Below are 19,916 nucleotides of genomic sequence, written 5' to 3'. Positions count from 1 at the left end.
TTTCTGGCATATACTCTTCTCATTCAAACCCATCACCCTTTTGACTTGAGCGTGTATTTGTTGATAAAGCTAGTGTTAATTCAAGCTGGGAGCATTCTGTTTCTTTAGTTAACAATGTTTTTATGTACACTAAACCATCTTTATGCTATTTAGAGTTGTCAAATTACAGCTTACAATTTTTTTCCAATTTTAGTTTATTTAAATGAGAAAAGCTGTAGACAACTCCTTGATTTAAAACTGAATAAGATATTAATATTTTGGATACCTTAGGGTACTCCTGGCTATGATTATTTTTCCCTTGCAGGTGTTAGTGCTAAATTGAGTAGTTGTGTGAGTGACTAATAGAATATCTTTAAAGAAACTGAGTAGTAAATATCTGGATAAGCACAGAAACTTCATATTTAGTTACAGAGTAGATTACAGATAAGATGGGTCTATTCTGAATCATTTGTGATATAGTTAGAGACTAATTATCAAGTATTCAAATATTGTCAAAGTCTGTAGTTATAATGTGCTATTAGATATAATTGTAACTAAAATTACTCTTTAAGTAGTAGGAGAACCAAGTTTAGTTGTAAGAGAATATTTCAAAAATGTCTGTAGAAGTTAAGATTAATAATACTTCTCCAGTAAACTCATTTTTAAGATTACTTAAATCTAAAGTAGCAGCTATAAGCACAACTTTGTACTATAATTTTTAAAATGTTACCTAGTAAGCATATTTTGAATATATCTTAGATGGTATTTAGAAAAGTGCTGTCTAATAGAACTATCCTGAGTGCCACATACATAATTTAAAAATTTCTGTATTAAAAATACAATAAAGAATAGCTAAATTGTTAATAATATATTTAATAATACATTTACTTGAGCCCACTGTATCTAGAATATTATTTCAATATGTAGTCAATATTAAATGATTACAAATGAGTATTTCACGTTCTTTATTCCTTAGTAAGTTTTTGAGGCCTATAGATATTTAATTTATGCTGACAACACATCTCAATTCAAACTAGCAACTTTTTTCTAAGGACTCAGTAGTCACATGTGGCTAATGGCTACTGTATTGGACAACACAGGTCTAAAAAATTGAAATACGTAGGTAACCCATGTATAAATAAAACACATTTTGTCTCGTGATTCCTATTGTGTTTCTGTGTCTACTTTTTCTTTGCATTCCTACAACCCTCTTTAGTATCACAGGACACCATCACCATACCTCCTGCCCCCACACTTCAGTATCTGATTCCTGACTCCTGGTTTAGATGATCAGTGACATCTTTTATAGTCTTGACAAAGTGAATTCCCTAGGGCTTGATTTCAAGTAATGAACTACTAAAAGTGTCATGATCCAAATCATTTATATGCACTACCTGAAAGATTTTCTCTCATGTGTGAAAGTCACATGTATATTTATCTTTTATATTAATCTTGTATTTTATCTAAACTAATATAGTAGATATTTTAATGTAGAATCAGATAGTAACATCAGAGTAGGTAAAAAGTTTGATTTTTGGCTTGGTATGTGATGGTAGATTGTCCTGCATTCATAAATTTCATCTGAAGTCTTGTGATGCTAGTTTGAAACTCGGTTTCAAATATGTTTTATACAGTCCTTTAGTTAGGTTAAAATTTAGTTTTACTGAGTTTTCATATTTAACAGTGATATTGTATAGTTTGAATTTTGAAAATGTTGTCATAGCTTACATAGGAAGTACTGTTTTTATTTAACTTTAGATTTTTTTTAAATTTTGAATTTCTATTGCAGTTAGGCTTTTTTTTCTTCTTGAAGCTATATTGTATCTCTCTATATTAATAATATAACTGTATGCAGCTATACAATTATATAAACTATATATAACTGTGTATGTATACATATAAATAAATATAAATAAATACATATGTGTATATATATAAATAAATATATATATAAAAGAGCTGGCCTGACTTGTTGACTGAACAACAACAACAAATAGAAAAATATATATTTGCATACCATGTAACTAGATAAAGGATAATGAGAGATTTGATGGTGAGTGATGATAAATAAGAAAGCTGTCAGTATAGATGTCAGGAGAGGCTATCCAGTGATCAGAGTAGGAGCTGCCTTTGCAGCAAAGTAGAGATGATGAGGTGAGGCCAGGTGAAGAGAAGAGAAGCTTTACTGTCAGTCTGACTCACTGTCCTTGCCAGGTTTTTGTGCTTCTACACCGTCAAGATTGTCATCATGTTGGAATGTATTTTTAACACTTGAACTTCCAATGTCTGTCTGGTAGTTTTGAAAGATATAAATATGTACTTGAAGGATGTTATCCAGATTTAGAAGTTGGCTCTTTGAATCAAAGTAATTAAAAGTTTACTGGAAAAAAAGGGCTGAAACTTTTATTAGACTATGTTTGGTTTTGATTCTCTTTACATATTTGGGAGAAAAATGTATTTAATCTGAGCAAAATCATTTACCAAGATTCTTATTTTAAAATGTACAGGCATTGTTTTTAATCATTTAGGCAGAGGTAAACAATGTAGTGATTTGATAGTATATGAAGTATAGATTAAGTGACTCAAGAGGAAAGACTACTTGTGAAATGAAAGTGTAAAAATTAAAATATTGTATCAGTTTCTTTACAATTTTAAGGCATTATTTTATGGTATTCTTAAAATATTTATTTTTTTGCCTCTTACCTTAGATGAATAACTTTGAATAGGGACTGTTAGGGAACAGTCATTTGAAAACCAATTCAGTAAGAAATATGAAATTTTTAAATTAATGATATTTATTAAAATCACATGGAAAAAAGATGCATTTTGAAAGTGGGAGAAGCTTTTTAAAGCAATATATGACAATGGTGTTCTTGAGCTATTTGGATAGAAACTGCACCTTTAAAAGCTAACCATTAGGGGTACAAATAAAGATTACATAATTACAGTTTTCACTCATGTAACTCCAAAATATGTCTGCTATCAGATATAGTAAACTTTGATTAACTTATTCAATTACCCATGTTAGTGCAAACGTTTTGGTTTTCCTTCCTTTGCTGTTGGTTTTCAAAAACAGCAACAAAGACTATATCCTTAAAGGTGTTTCTTTCTTTATTAGAGCACTTGCTTTCAAAGAGTGGCGGGGACTGCACTTTTATTCATCAGTTCATAGAATGCCAAAGTGAGTACAGAGTATTTTTCACATTGATTTTAATTAAGTCAGGGTCTAAATTGAAAAATGAGAGGAAAAATGAAGATCTCCATGTGTTTGTTGTGGTAGAAGTGCACAAAGGCCATCTTCAGACAGCAGTGATTCTTTACATACTGTTTCTGTTTCTCTCTTGTGAGAAAAGTGTTTCTCTTACATTTGCCTTCACAGATGGAGGTGAGCATTTCATGTTCCTCACACACAAAAAAGATGAAGTTTCAAACTTTTTAATTAAAAATCATTATTGAATGGCGAATAAAATAGAATGTCAAGGAACTGAATGTCTGGCTGCTTAAGAGACAATAATAACGTTCACCTGTTTTACTAAAGTTCTACTCCTATCACAATTTTGGATTTTGAATTCTTGGACAAATTTCTTAAATGATTAGATGATGTCACAAAAATAATGATTTCATTTGGGCATTAGGATAGCAAGAGCTTTCTAAGAGAAGAAGTAGTAATTGATTGTCCTTCAGTGTGACACCTACTGCCTACCCTGGAGAAGTTGTACGAGGCTGATTTTAATAATATTTTAAAGATAGACTGGTTGACTTTTGAGGTGATGTAGACCTCTGCTCAATTCTGAACAAAAAAATTTGTGAAATCCCCCTTACTTGAAAATCATATGACTGCTTAAATCGGTTAACAATAACAAAGTTGTCTTATTCTTAGTTTCTTAGTAACAATTTAAGGTCACTATGTGTAGTAAAAATTTATTCATGAAGTTTATACTTTTCTCTATCAGACTCACACTTTGTCAGACTCTTTTTTTCCTTCCTGTTTGCTCTCTCTCTTTGAAAGGAGTTGGTTTTCCAAATATTTCTGAATTCAGTTGATGGGTGTGCACGCATGTATGGTTACTCTCCCACCCTCTGCTCCCACATCGCCAATCTGAAGAGCATTCATGGAATATAAGAGTCACACCTGGTAATTATAGCAGGCACAAATTCAACAGATCAAATATTACGCTCCTTAGAGCTGCTTTAAGGAAAGGTGAAATTTCATTGAATTGTTTTAGAAGAACTGCGTTTGTCCATTTTAGAGATTATAATATTGAATGTAAGCTTAATACAACTTTGAGCCAGATTCTTAATAAATATGGTGTATTTCTTTGTTCTTTAACAGTTTTTTCATGAAGCGAAGATTAGTACATCTTTTTCTTACCTTCTGATTACTAAATTCCACTTTTATAGGCAGTTGACACTGGGATTTGGACAAATAATTGGTACCCACTGAAACCAACTAAAAATAGAATATATGATCTAAAATATAAATCTTTAGGAGGATTTTATACTTAATTTTGTTACATGTGACCATTTTTAAATAAATTATTTTTATTTTCAACTTTTGGGATTCATATTTGAATGTAAAGAAATAAGAGCAGAGAATTATCAAAATAATGTTTACTAAGCTACAGTTGGCAAAAATAATTTAAAGTATTATTATAAAAAATATTATTATAAAATGTGTAAAATGTGTAGCTTTAGTTTTAACACAGAGCAGTGTTCATTTTAAATAAATAAAAAGATGTTTGGATATGTTTTATTGAGTCATAGTTATGGAGATAAACATTCAGATTGAACAGAAGTTATATAAATTCTGAATTACAGCTGTCTCTTCCATGGGGACATCAGCCAGTAAGATTACGTTTACACAGAGTATGTAATGGCATGGGAAAATGCTAAATGCGTTAGGTACATAGAGGGGAAAATGAGAATATAAAACCCTGTTTTTGTGGACAAAGAATGAACCAAAGAACAGAAAAAGTAAAATACAAGCATTTCTAGACATTTGAATCCACTGAGTTCTTAAGTATAAGAAGTTTGGGTTGTGAGTTCAGCTAGTTAGGGGTATAGCTTGTTATCTGAATCCATTTGGTTTCTGAGTTTCCGTGGCAAGTAGCAAGAATTTGATTAATGAGAATGCCCATTGTACCTCAGATTTTCCAAATCTGTTTGGCTTCTTAGATTTGGATAGCTGGAGCTGGCATAGTAAGGGTCATCTCTGGTTTGATTTGTTCTCATTTCCATTATGTTTTGACATTTTTATTGTTTGATGACAAGATGCCATTGTAGAGATTATTCTGCCATAAATAAGTATTATGGCAAGCAAAGCAAATTCAGCAAAAATCTTACTCAAGTGAACTTGTGAAACAATTTTGGATCATTTTTTTACAAGCACACATAACCTTTTTTGCCATTATTTTCTTTAATAGGCATCCTGAACTGATTTATAGTCTTGAACAAGAAGCATTTATTCTGTGAGCAGTAATACTTTATATTCTTGTTTCCAGTCTTTTAAAAAGTGAATATTAAGAACCTGGCTTTCATTATTTACTGTGCTTGTATCCTGTAAATTCACTTGATGTTTTAAAAATTAGAAAGCAAAAAATAAATAAAAATTAGAAAGCAAATAGTTTAGTTTCGTAGGGGTTATCATGCCTTTTTTAAACATATTGACAAGTTTTTTTCAGTTTATGCGTATGACTCAGTAAGAGAACAATTTGATTGTTGGCTCTCTCTGTTTATAAGGTGATTTTGAGGAAATTAAATGAGTCAAAACACACTTCAATTTGTTTTCCTTTTATGGTAAAACAGACTGTGCTCCTTTTAATTCTCTTGTAGGAGAAAAGCTTTTAATCTCCAGCACAGAGATTGGATTTTGGACAGATTTAAATATAACCTTTTGCATAATTCCAGAACTGTGAAGTAAAATTTCAGTATAAAAATACATCATACAAAATCTAGGATAAGTAACATTAGTAAAACTTGCCATAAAGTTCTAGCAAAGTCTCTTCTTCAGAGATTGAGGCATGAAGTTTGGTTTAAGCAGAACTCCACATTCCATGTTCCCTGCAAATTGTAGTCACTCAGGGTTTACCATATAAACTTGTGTGAATACACTGAGAGCTCTGTGTACTTGCCAGACATACTTTCTGGGTTAAAAACACACATCCTGTGAATTCTGTTGCTTGATTAGCTCGTGTGCTCAGTGAGAGGATGGAAGGTGAAAGGTAAGCTAGGGATGTAGAGCCTCGCCATCAGCTGGTGGGCATGAAGTAAAAAAGAGCCTTTTCTGGACTGCTGCCCGCCTCTCTGATTTCTCCTGCTCCTGTTTGTCACAGCAGCTGGATGCCAGAGAAGCTTGGCTGAGATCTGCTTTATGGAGACAAACTGCCCCTTCCCCACAGAGACATCTCCGCTTTGATGATGGAGTTAGAAGTCCCATGAAATAAGCCTCATGTCTTTGTATTCTTAAAGAATGCTTTCTATATGACTTAGTAGTTTTTCTTTTTTCTTTCTTTTTTTAAATTTATTTTTTGGCCGTGCCTCTTGGCATGTGAGGTCTTAGTTCCCCAACCAGGGATCAAACCTGTGCCTCCTACAATGGAAGCATGGTCTTATCACTATACTGAAAGGGAAGTCCCAATAGTTTTTACTATTGTTAGGCAAAAGTCATTCTCTTAATATTTCATAGTTTATTTCTACTATTTCTACTTGTTTATTTCCTAATTTAAAAAGTTTTTTTTCCCCTCCTTGCCTCCCATCCCATTTTGACATTGCAGTCACAATCTGTGTATGATTTTCTCATTCCATCCTCCTTTCTCTTAGGGCTTTGCTTTGACTCAGAAATTGCCTTATTTGGAGTAATGCTTTGAATCTCTGATGTTCATGTGATTGTTTACTTTTCATCACTCTATGATATCAGCCTCTCTGAACAATTTCAGGCTTATTCTGATTGCATATTGTACTTGAAACAGTTTTAAATTTTCATCTTTTAAACTGTTGTTTCTCTAAGCCAAAGCAGTTTATTTATGACAAAGAATAGAAAACACTTGGTGTGGTTCCCTGTTCTTATTAGTTAATGTTCCCATTACAGGAAACTGTAATGGAGTTTAAATTTGAGTTTAAACTAGCTCATTTTTTACTTCTTTGTTCTTAGAGTAGTTGTTCAATTTAAGATATAATGGAAGGTTTTTATTTGTTATTTACTTGTACCAACCATTTCCCCAGTCAGCTAGCTTTCCAATATTTCTGCCAGATTTTCTCTCAATATAAGTGCACAGAAGATAGTCTTAAATTCATGCCAGTGATGTTTTGATACATAGACTGTTCCTTTAAAAAAAAGAATCTGTTTCTGTATTCTTGAAATTGGTTCATTTAATTTTAAATCTATTCTTGAATTTCAATCTTCTTTCTTCTTTTTTCTTTATTCTTAGGTTTTAAGACAAATAGCTTTTAGAACTGTTTTTATAGAAAGTCAGACTATCTTCTACAATGGGACTTGCTTTAAGTAGTTTTATTTTGCTGCAGAAAGTAATAACCTTGTGAAAGTCTGTATTATTAAAATTTGCAACCTGTCAGAAACAGTCTTTGCAGTAATAATAAAGCTTTCTTTCTACTATGTGAGCTGCTGTTCTCTGAAGGGAAATAAATTGTCAGCTTGATGTTGAATGCTATTTGTTAATTTTTACATCCTTTTAAAAAAAATACTTATTTATTTGGCTGCCTTGGGTCTTAGTTGTAGCGGGCAAACTCAATAGTTGTTCCATATAGGCTCTGCAGCACGTGGGTTTTAGTTGCTCTGTGTGGGATCTTAATTCCCTGACCAGGGATCAAACGTGAGTCCCATGTATTGCAAGGTGGATTCTTAACCATTGGACCACCAGAAAAGTCCCCTGGTTATATCTTGATGTTAATTCTAATCTCAGTTCCTTAGCTGTATTTCCCTTTAATGACCTTCTAGGTAACTTTGGCTCATTTTTATTTGTGATGTTTAGAGTTGGATCAAAGGAACGTTTATGTTAATTCTGATTTGATCCCTCATTGGCAATATGATTGTGGCTGGTATGATCTTTTCAAACCTCAGTTTCCTCTTTTATAAAATGGGATGGTAGTACCTATTTCATAGAATTATGAGAAATGAGACCGTTTTTACTAAGTGCTCTAAGTAATGCCTGATATGCAGAAATACATGTTACCTAGAAGGTAGAAAACTTTCTAGGGAGCATGAGGCAGGGTTTGGAAGATCGTTGTCAGGGGGATCTTTCATGTTGAAAGCTTCTTTTTATTTCCATTTTCAAGATAGTGAAAGCTAATTGATGTAGCTTTATTGTTCCTGTTAACGAAATAGGTTTCTGATAATTTAGCAATTGTCTAACTTTTAAATTACCAGTATACATGCCGTTTAAAAGATTTGGTCCAAGCACTTATTTTGATGCCCTAGTCATACCATTATTTTTTTATAATGAAACCTAACTTTGAGGTTTAGAAATATTCTCCAAGTTGGCATTTATTCTTCTACTTTTCTGTTTGAGGTCCCTAGGGAACTGACACCGTATCTGATGGTCAGTGCTGTTTGAGTTTATCTGCTGTTTTCAGTTGGTTGTAGCTGTCACGTGAGGAAAGTGGCTCTTGAAGAACTAGGCACAGCTGTGCTTCTGTTAAACTGCTTTTGTTTGCATGGTTTCTCATTTTCATTCTGTGCCACATAGTAATATAGCTACTATGTCATATATTTTTATCAGCCAAGAAATAAATTTGGTTCTGTTCTATTCAGTCTTTGACAATATTTGATGGTTTTTTATAATTCTATCATGTTTTCTGACTATACAAAGTGCTTTGGTGGTGGTTCTCAAATGTTGTCAAACTTATTAAAACCATCAGTTCTACTTCTTGGTAGGTTCTCTGCAGAAAGGCATATGTATATGGATCAGGTACAGATTCAAGAAATGTTCACAGTAGTTCAGAACTGGGGAGAAAACCCAAAAGATTTTCAGTATTCAAATAGGTTAAAAAAAAACCAAACACTGAGGAATATAGGATGAACAAAGTTCAAAAGCACTAAAATTATATTATTTAGTCACACATATTTGAGTAGTATGACTATAAAGAAATGTGAGAAATTAGGTACCACAAAAGTCAGAATGGTGCTTACCTTTATGGGATTGGAAAAGCAAATGTGGAAGGCTTTGGGGGTGGTGATTAGGTTCTGTTTCTTAATTTGGACTATAGTCAGGCAGATGTTTTCTCTTTAAAAGAAAAAAAAGACTATATTAGCCTGTCCATTGTGTTTTATGCACCTTCCTGGATGCTATGTTTTATACTAAGTATGGTTTAAAATAGGGGGAAAATGAATGATTACCTCTGTAAAGTAACATTCAAAAAGAGGGAATTTATTTTAAAAAAAGAAGATCTTTTTTATCTTTTAGTTGTGCCATGGGAAGTAGTTCTTTCAGTACCTGCAGTTATCATTACAAGGAAGTTCTGTTTTGCCTCTGAGGGGTCTCTTACTTCCAGTAATCCTAAATAGCTGAGATCTCCACCCCACGTTTGAGAACTGGTAGTCAGAAACCTTTCTGAAAACAATAATCTTTTCCTTAATATTTTAATTGCAGGGTACTAATGATTCACTGGATCTGATCATATAATCTTAAATAATTTCAGTAGTGATAATAGCAGCAGGTAATTATTATTTAGCACTTAATATTGATACTATTCAAAACTTTTTTAAAGTATTTAATCCTTAGTTTTTTAGAATGAAGAAAGTATTCAAATAATTTTTCCAAGTTTGATCTCTTTAAAAATAAACGCCTAATTTATTCATCCAGCAAGTATTATTAAGCATCTTACTATGTATTTATCTGGCATTATTTTAGCTTTGCGGTGTATAGGAATGAACAAGACACAAGACGCAAATAGCTTTGCCTTCATGGAATTTACATTCTCTTGAGAAAAAAATTAATAGACTAATAATATGTCAAGTAGTGATAAGCCCATTGAAGGAATAAATGGAAGATTATAAGGCAGTGAAAGTGAAGGTCACTCAGTTGTGTCCAACTCTTTGCAACCCCATGGACTATATAGTCCATGGAATTCTCCAGGCCAGAATACTGGAGTGGGTAGCCTTTTCCTTCTCCAGGGGATCTTCCTAACCCAGGAATCGAACCCAGGTCTTCCACATTGCAGGTGGATTCTTTACCAGCTGAGCTACAAGGGAATCCAAAGAATACTGGAGTGGGTAGCCTGTCCCTTCTCCAGGGGATCTTTCCAACCCAGGAATCTAACCAGGGTCTCCTGCACTGCAGACGGATTCTTTACCAACTAAGCTATCAGGGCAGTTCAGTTCAGTTCAGTCACTCACTTGTGTCTGACTCTTTGTGACCCCATGGACTGCAGCACGCCAGGCTTCCCTGTCCATCACTTAACTCCCAGAGCTTACTCAAACTTATGTCCATTGAGTTGGTGATGCCATCCAACCATCTCATCCTCTGTCGTCGCCTTCTCCCGCCTTCAATCTTTCCCAGCATCAGGGTCTTTTCAAATGAGTCTGTTCTTTGCGTCAGGTGGCCAAAGTATTGGAGCTTTAGCATCAGTCCTTCCAATGAATATTCAGCTCTCATTTCCTTTAGGATGAACTGGCTGGATCTCCTTGCAGTCCAAGGAACTCTCAAGAGTCTTCTCCAAAACCACAGTTCAAAAGCATCATTCTTCGGTGCTCAGCTTTCTTTATAGTCCAACTCTTACATCCATTCGTGACTATTGGAAAAACCATAGTTTTGACTAGATGGACCTTTGTTGACTAAGTAATGTCTCTGCTTTTTCATATGCTGTCTAGGTTGGTCATAGATTTTCTTCTAAAGAGCAAGCATCTTTTAATTTCATGGCTGCAATCACCACCTGCAGTAATTTTGGAGCCCCCAAAATAAAATCTGTTACTGTTTCCATTGTTTCCCCATCTATTTGCCGTGAAGTGATGGGACCGGATGCCATGATCTTAGTTTTCTGAATGTTGAGTTTTAAGCCAACTTTTTCACTCTCCTCTTTCACTTCCATCAAGAGGCTCTTTTAGTTCTTCTTCACTTTCTGCCATAAGTGTGATGTCATATGCATATCTGAGGTTATTGATATTTCTCCCCACAATCTTGATTCCAGCTTGTGCTTCATCCAGCCCAGCATTTTTCATGATATACTCTGCATATAAGTTAAATAAGCAGGGTGACAATATAAAGCCTTATAGATGTACTCCTTTCCCTATTTGAAACCAGTCTGTTGTTCCATGTCCAGTTCTAACTGTTGCTTCTTGACCTACATACTGATTTCTCAGGAGGCAGGTCAGGTGGTCTGATCTTCCCATCTCTTTTAAGAATTTTCCACAGTTTGTTGTGATCCACACAGTCAAAGACTTTGGCATAGTCAGTACAGCAGAAGTAGATGTTTTTCTGGAACTCTTTTGTACCTATCAGGGCAGTAGGTACTAACAAAAGTGTTATGTGGGATTTGAACAGATTTGGGATTAAGCTGAGTAGGTTGTACATGTGTCTGAGGAAAGAGTATGTGAGATGGGGAAAAACCACATGAAAACCCAAGGCAAGTCTGAAGGAGTTTTAAAACAATAAAAATGCCTTTAAGAAATAAACAAAAGGCCAGATAGTAAGTATTTTAGCCTTTGCATGTTAAAGGGTCTCTTTTATAAGTACCAACTCTGCCATTGTGGTGGAAACCAGCCATGGACAATATGTAAATGAATGAACCTGACCATGTTCCTATAAAACTTGGTTTACCAAGCAGGCAACTAGCTGAATTTGGCCCTGTGGGGCCATAGTTGGCTTACAGACCTTGTAGATCATGGTAGGGACTTAAGATTTTAAGAATGATAGAGTTTTGAGCAATAAATTTCTCCTAATGTGTGTTTATAATTTTTTGAAGAAGGTAGTACTTCAGTCTTCTAGAGAAAGATTAAAGTGGCTTTTAGAACCTGTGTTTATTCTGTTTCATTATTTGCTATATTCATATAACAAGCATTTGTAGAACCTGTATTATGTGACACAATTTTGTTGAGAAATTATTAATAAGATACCTCCTGCTTTCACTAGACCTAAAAGATTTATCTTGGTAATCCATGAAAAATACCTGGCACTATAGCTGATGTATAGTATTTGAAGTAATGAGTATATTCTTCAAAGAGTTTATAGTATGGTGGTTAAGATGGACATAAATAAATCTATGCAGTATAGCTTAATAGAGACACTAATGAAGAGTTATGGAATGGGAGAGAAGAGATACCAAATTCATTCCAGAGAAAGGAAGAGAAGTTTTTGTGGGATGAGATAAGCTCCTGTGAGATTTCTGGGTGAAGGTGTTTGAGAAGCAGTTTGGCATCAGGGTTTTGGAATGTAAGAGAGCGAGAACGAGACTAGGCATCAATATGTAGACGTTGTTTAAGTGTAGCAGGTAGTTAATGCTATTAAAATTTGTTTGAGATCTCAGAGACTAATTTCTTTTTTCTTGCTTGATAGAACTATAAAAATCTGTACTCTGCTTTCCCCCAGTGCAGACAATGCTGCATTGGAAATCTTTGTACAAGCCTCTCTCTTTCCAGTGTGATGTGCAGAAGAGAGGTTGTGGCGTCAAAGGGCCTAAACTTTCAGCATTGGGATAGGTCCTGCCAAATTGCCCTCTAAACAAAATAATCATACTGATTTACACTTCCCCTGAAAGGACAGAAAGCTACTCATTTACCCACCCCGTCTCAGTCAGTACTGAAACTCAGCATATCGCCAGCCTGATGGGCAAATAATGTCATGGTATTGTGTTAGTGGGTAGACCATGATTTCTCAGGTTTACTAGACATTTGCATTTCTTGGCCTGTGGATTCTGTGTTCCCATTTTTTGCCCTTCTTTCCCCTGTGTGATTTGACTTTCTGTTATTAACTTTGGGAAGGTGTCATGTCTTTGTTTGCCTTCTTCACAGGCCCTTTCCTCATTCCTTGCTTTGTTTTTTGCTATGACTGCCTTCTGGCATACTGTTTATTTCTTTATTGTCTGCCTTCCCAGCACCGTCAGAATAAGAGCCAGAAGGGCAGGGATTTTGTCATTTGTTCATTCTAATGTTTCCAACACCTGGGACAGTGTCTGGCACATAATAGTTAATGGTTAATGGTTCAATGAATGAATGAAGTGATTAATAACCTTTATCTGTTATTTGTTTTTCAAACATTTTCCCATGTTTGCACTTGCTCTTTAGCTTTGTTTATGATGAGTTTGATCATGTAGAAAAATTTAACTTATATGAGATCATACCTATTAGTTTTTCCACACATGACTTTTGAAGTCTACAGTTCGCCTACCCCCTTTTTATCCTTTTATTCCCTTCATTCTCTTCTCCCAGCTCCCACTCCCCACCTCTGCAAACCACCAGTCTGTTCTCTGTATCTGTGAGCTTGTATGTTTGTTTGTTTTAAATTCTACATATGAGAGAGATCATATGGCATTTGTCTTTCCCTGTGACTTCTTAGCACTGTGTTAGCACTTAGCACTGTTTTAGCACTTAGCACTGTGCTCTTGAGGTCCCCCCGTGTTGTCACAAATGGCAAGACTTCATTCTCTTTTTATGGCTGAATGATACTCCATTATATATACATGTCCATTCATCTGTTGGTGCCTTATGTTGGCTGTTGTAAACAATGCTACAGTGAATAAACCTGGTGCATTATTGTTCTTCCAGTTAGTGTTCTTATTTTCTTCAAGTAAATACCTAGAAGTAGAATTGCTAGATCATATAGTAGTTCTATTTTGAAGAATCTCCACACTGTTTTTCATAGTGGCTACATCAATGTACATTTCCACCAATAATGTGCAAGGGTTCCTTTTTCTCCACATTCTTGTTACTTCTTGTCTTTTTGATGATAGCCATTTTAACAGATGTGAAAATGATATTATCGTATGGGTTTGGTTTGCATTTCCTTGATGATTAGTGATATTGAGCATCTTTCCATGTGCCTATTGCATTGCCTTTCGCTAAGTTGTGTCCGACTCTTGTGACCCATGGACTGTAGCTTGCTAGGCTCCTCTGTCCATGGGATTCTCCAGGCATGAGTATTGGAGTAGGTTGCCATTTCCTTCTCCAGGGGATCTTCCCAACCCAGGCATTGAACCTGGGTCTCCTGCATTGCAGGCAGATTCTTTACCAACTGAGCTACGAGGGAAGACCTCATGTACCTATAGGCCATCTGTATATCTTCTTTGGAAAGATGTCTGTTCAAATATTCTGCCCACTTTTAAATGAAATTCTTTTTTGCTTTTTGACTTCTTTATACATATTTAGATCATAATCAGAAGAAAAGAAAGTCAGTGAAAGCCTGAGAAGAAAGGAATGAGCAAGCACATACAAGAAGTAGGAATGAGTAGTATCCTAGAAGCCAAATGAAAAGAGTTTTTAAAAGGAGGCAGTAAACTTTTGATTAAGTATGATGAATGGCTCCATTCATAGTAAAAGATAAAAAACATAAAACACAAGAACAGAGAGAATGAGAGTAGAAACTTACTTTAGAACATAAAACAGAGTTAGAGATTTTGAGGTTAGAGATTTTAGAGGATGGAAAGAAAATTCTTAATGAGTACAAAGTTTTCTTATGAGGTGATAAAAGTATTTTGGAACTAGATGAAGCTGGTAGTTCCATATTATAGTGAATATACTAAATGCCGCTTTATTGCTCACTTTAAAATTAATACACTATGTGAATTTAACCCCAGTTTTTTTTAGAAAAGATCATATACTGAGGAACATGAAATTTAAGAACACCAGAGATAAAGATTCTGAAAATTGCCAGGGAGAAACAAAGGATCTCATCCTGTATTATTAATCATAATAAACTAAATAATAATATAGTGATAAATAAACCCTGAAATCATAACAGCTTAATTCAGCCATTTACTTTTTTTTTTTTTTTTTTTTAAGCTGTGTCACAGGCTTGTGGGATCTTAGTTCCCCAACCAGGAATTGAGCCCAGGGCACGGCAGTGACAGCCCAGAATCCTAACCTCTAGGCCACCAAAGTGAAAGTAAAAGTGTTAGTTGTTCAGTCATATCCTACTCTTCGCGACACCAGGCTTCTCTGTCCATGAAATTCTCCAGGCAAGAATACTTCTCCAGGGGTCTTCCCCACTCAGGAATCGAACCCAGTCTTCTGCAGTGCAGGCAGATTTTTTTTTACCATTTGAGCCACCCAGGAAGCCCACTAGGCCACCAGGGACCTCACAAATATTTCCTTTTCATTTATGCTACATGCCCATGGTGAGGGAAAACATTCTGTTCCATATTGTTACTCAGGAATGGAGATTAATCTGAACACTTTGTTTCTAGAGTGGAAAAGGAACAAGTGTAGAAAAGTCCTGCTGTCTTTTAAATGCTTCTGCCTTGGCTAGAACCAATCACATGGACCTTCTTCAGTTAGGGACTTGCAATGTGCAGTCTTCTCAGGTGCCCAGAAAGGTTAGGCAAACCAGGTGCTACTGAGCACAAGAGATTTCTACCACGTATACTGAGGACCAAGGGTCTGACTGGCAGTAGACTTACCTTCCAATTTGAAGCTAGAAGACAGTGAAACGTTTTGTGTTTTTTTAAATTCTGAATGACAGTTTTTCCTGTGAAGTTATGTATCTGTCAAACCATCAGTCAAATGTGAGCATAGAACAGTAGCATTTTCAGAGGAGCAGAGTTACAAAGCATTTACCTTCTATCCATCTCTTATCCAGAAATTATCAGAGGATATGTTACACTAAAATAAGAGAATAAAATAGGAAGAGGAGGACTTTCCTGGTGGCGGGGTGGAAAAGAATCTGTCTGCCAATGCAGGGGACACGGGTTCAATCCCTAGTCTGAGAAGATTCCACATGCTGTGGAGCAACTCAGGCCATGTGCCACAACTACTGAGCCCGAGTGCAGCAACTACTGAAGCCTGTGTGCCTAGAGCCCATGTTCCGCAAGAGAAGCCACCGCAGTGAGAAGCCCGTGCACCGCCACTGGAGAGTAGCCCCCGCTCTCTGCAACCAGAGAAAGCCTGCACGCAGTAACAAAAGACCCAGTGCAACCAAAAATAAATAATTAAAAGCAATATTTGGAGTCTGGGAGCAAGGGATTCTGCACAGGATATAGCTCAGACTGGAGCAGGAAGGTGAAAGGACTAGGGGAAGGGAGAGACAGGAATATATGATAGATTGCCTGGTATGTTTGATGATATTGAGAGTTTTAGGGTTCTGTAAGAACTTGGGCTGTGTTTGAGATATATTTTTTAAATTAGCAAAGCAAAAGACGACATTATAAGTTCTAGAAACACTAAATGTATAAGAAGAAAAATATAATTATGGCATATAACTCAGGTGCAGATAATAGTCATAATATAAATTCTGATTGCAGATGGACAAAATGTAACTCTTATTGAGAATATTAGAATATGAGAGCTTACTCATCTGTAAGAGATTATCAGTAAATAATGCCTACAATGGAAAAGTTAAGAAATAGCAATATATTACTTAGAAATGTGAATGTAAAGTTGTTGTCTGTGGGAAGTGATTTTTCAGCAATAGAAAGGAGTAAAACAGAGGCTGAGTAAAACATCTTATATATCTTGTATGATTAATGCCTTTTGAAATTATCTAAATTTATGACTTTGTCTTTTCTTTTTATCAAGGAGGTAGGAGCAAACAGTGCCACATGCCACACAGAGCCTATATGAAATGAAAATTATGAGTGATCTCAGAGCTGTTTCAGTGGTTGGGTGATGGTTATAGATCAACTTGCAGTGGGTTGAAGGGTAGAAGAATAGAGAAATTATCTCAAATATTTCAAAAGTGTAAATTGAAGGAGACCAAGTGACCTACATCATCAGATAATGGGATATACAGAATTAGATATATTATCCTCCTGACTCGAAAGGTAGAATATGAAAATCCAACTTTAAATAAATGAAAAAGAAACTACACTATACATTTACAGAGAATGAATGCCCCATAGAAATTCTTTTTAATTTATTTAAATGATTATCTCTTCTAAAATGATTCATTTTACTGAAACATGTCATACAGATATCTCTGATAAATTTTATCAATAGGGAAAAGTAAGCTGTTGGTATGATTTGTATTCTTTATCTAAATGAAATACCTTCCTAGAATTCCTTTATTTCAAGTTAATATTGTTGATTTAAAGAGTGTTGCTTTGTTTTTTCTGAGTCTTTTAAAAAGTGCAAGGCTATTACAATAAGGTGAAAAAAAGATTTTTAATAATAAAATAAGGCAAAAATTAATGAAAACTGAAGGCAGATTGTTTCCTTACTCTCGGGTTTCTGCATTAACCCGATTCCTCTAGTATAGTTCAAGTTCTCTCAGTTCCCCTTCCAGGTTCAAGTTTTTGTTCAAGCCTAGTCATGGGAGTAATGCTATCATCTTTAAATTTGGTCATGGAATGTGTTACACTGCCCTGCTCAGGGAAATGCTTGCTGCTCAGCTTGGGCTTGGATAGTAACGTTTATTTTCTTTGGCAGAGAAGCTGATCGTCGAGGGGCACCTAACCAAAGTAGTAGAAGAGACAAAGCTTTCAAAAGGTTCGTTTTCTCTGGGGTTTCTGTGGCATTTTTCTGTGGGTTTTTACAACTCTTGGATAATGAAGGTTAGTGTACATTTCCAAGGTCATAGTACTTTAACCATAAATTTTGTCTTATAGCTCACAATCCAGTAACAGTACCAGATAATAATATAAAACAGTTGGAGTTCTGTCTTAAGAAGGATATGTTCATTGGAAGGTTTCTTTTTAAATGGGTATATATGTGTGGGTTTTTTTTAATGCTTGGAATAGGTTTCGTTAGCTACTAAAGATTTGTTGTGATCTCTGTCTCACTTCCAGCATTATTTTCAGCTTTGATCTAAAATTTTTAATCAAATAGAGTGTAAATCTTGTTTGAAACAGATGAAAAATGTTTTCAGTTCTCTTTTTCTAGTTATTGTATGTTTAATATTGTTATGATATTTAATATTATCTTAATCGCTGGCATCTCAATTTGATTTAAACAAAAATGATTATGTAGAACCTTATATTTTGTGATGAATAGTCCTATAATTGCTTGAAGTAATTTATTTTGTTAATTATTTTCTATAAAAATTGTCAGACCTTAGTAAAGAAAAGTAAGTTTTAAAGCATCATGTTGTCAAGTCACTTTTATGTGTAGGGAAATTGGGCAAATAAATTTAGTGGAATATGTTCATTATTCATTCTAGGACTTTTATCAGGAGAACATGTCAATATAAAATTTAAAACTAAATTTGCAATTACTTGGGTCCGTTAAAACAATGAATAATGAAAGGTTGCTGTACTCAGTTTCATTAATTCTGTTTTATGACAGTAACTGGATCCATTTGGCTTTTAAAAATATTTAAAAGGATAGTGTTATCCCAACTATCTGGTGGCTTCCATTTGGAATTTTGTGCACGGCACATGCCATATTTGGGGAAAGAATGCATAAAATATGCATCACTAATATTGTTCTGGCAAACAGGCATTGAGTTTCAGAACAGTGAACTATTTTTAGTACGTATGACAATTTATTTCATCTTATTAAAGTGAGATGAGAACAGATTTTAAAATAGCTTTTACTTCACCAACTAAATACCTGATATTCAGATTAGTTGGTTAAATAGCCAACGCTTTGATGTAATGTAGCCTTAAAAAAAAATCAGTGCTGCTTTTAATTAAAGATATTAAATTAATTAAAGATATTTAATTAAAGATTTAATTAAAGGTATCTTGCTACCTTTGTGCTTCTGTTTACTGCATTATGAATTAGAATTTATTTCCTTGAAATTACATGATGTCATTATTGAAAAAGAAAATGTTATGATTTCCTTTTGAAATCTGGGTATAAAATATATATTGAAAACTTTAAAGAGCATTTTTAACAATTTACTAGCAGTTTCACTTCTGAGTTTTTATCTTAAAAAGGAACAAATTGGACAGATGTACAAGGACGTTTGTATTGTTTTAAAAGCAAAAAGAAGACATAAGCCTCCAGTAATAAGGACATTTATTAAATAAATTATAGCAAGTGTGTCCATGCAAGTGAATAGAATACATCCTTTAAGAATGGTAATAGAGAAAGTTCCCTGGCACCCCAGTAGTAAGGACTCAGCACTTTAACTGCCAGGACCTGGGTTCAGTCCTTGGTTGGGGAACTAAGATTCTGCAAAGCCTAGTGGCACAACTGAAAAAAAAAAGGAGGGGGGGAATGAATGCTAATACAGATATAAGTTTTATATACCCAGAGATTTTTCTGTCAGCTGTCAGCATTTTACTGGCACTAACCACAGTTGGCATGCAGAGGTATATTAATCCCTGTAACAAACCAACATGGCTGAAATAAGTTACCTTTTAAATGCTTTATATCTGGCTATAAAGTATTTTCTTTTGGATTTGGCTGGATTATTTTATTTTTTAAATACTTTCACTAATGATGTTTTTAATAGAGTTTTCTGCATTGAAAAATATCAGTTGCTAGAAATTACCAGTTACTAGTTGTTACGAGTCTTGGTAGTATTAATGTTTCCTTCAGGTATTTCACCTAATGCCCATGCCTTCTGTTTAAGCCCTGACTCAACTTGCAGTAATTTTATGTTTATGGTAGATTTAAAGATAGCAGTAGAAAAAAAGCAAGAATTTATCAAACTGGCTTTTAATTTCAGGTTCTACCAGCCACTGGCTTTGTGCCCTCAGGCAATTTACTTTAGTACTTTAAACCTCAGTTTCCTCATTTATAAAATGGGATAGACAGTATATAACTTACAGGGTCTTATGGAAATTTAATGAAATACTGCATAAGCAGTAAGCAGGAAGCACCTTTCTGTTAGCAGGAAGCATCTTTCTGTTAGCAGGAAGCAGGAAACACCTTTCTGTTAGCAAATGTT

At 34.7% G+C, this 19,916-nt stretch overlaps 1 protein-coding gene across 26 annotated transcripts in view; it reads left to right on the top strand.

Annotated features, from left to right (window-relative positions):
• SLMAP (sarcolemma associated protein) overlaps nt 1–19,916 on the top strand; it is a 149,786-nt gene that overhangs the window by 103,879 nt on the left and 25,991 nt on the right. For 13 of the 26 annotated variants that reach the window (XM_065933430.1, XM_065933418.1, XM_065933428.1 and 10 more), the window contains 2 exons: nt 3,098–3,160; nt 17,507–17,566. In XM_065933430.1, the coding sequence (XP_065789502.1) occupies nt 3,098–3,160; nt 17,507–17,566 (123 nt within the window). Of the gene's footprint in view, nt 1–3,097; nt 3,161–17,506; nt 17,632–19,916 lie in introns of those variants that run through there. The other 13 variants (XM_065933432.1, XM_065933426.1, XM_065933431.1 and 10 more) reach the window with 3 other exon arrangements.

The sequence above is a fragment of the Muntiacus reevesi genome, chromosome 4 (assembly GCF_963930625.1).
Source record: "Muntiacus reevesi chromosome 4, mMunRee1.1, whole genome shotgun sequence".
In the NCBI taxonomy this organism is placed as follows: domain Eukaryota; kingdom Metazoa; phylum Chordata; class Mammalia; order Artiodactyla; family Cervidae; genus Muntiacus; species Muntiacus reevesi.
The sequence above is the reverse complement of the archived record's forward strand: the minus strand, read 5'-3'. Positions and strand labels throughout refer to the sequence as shown.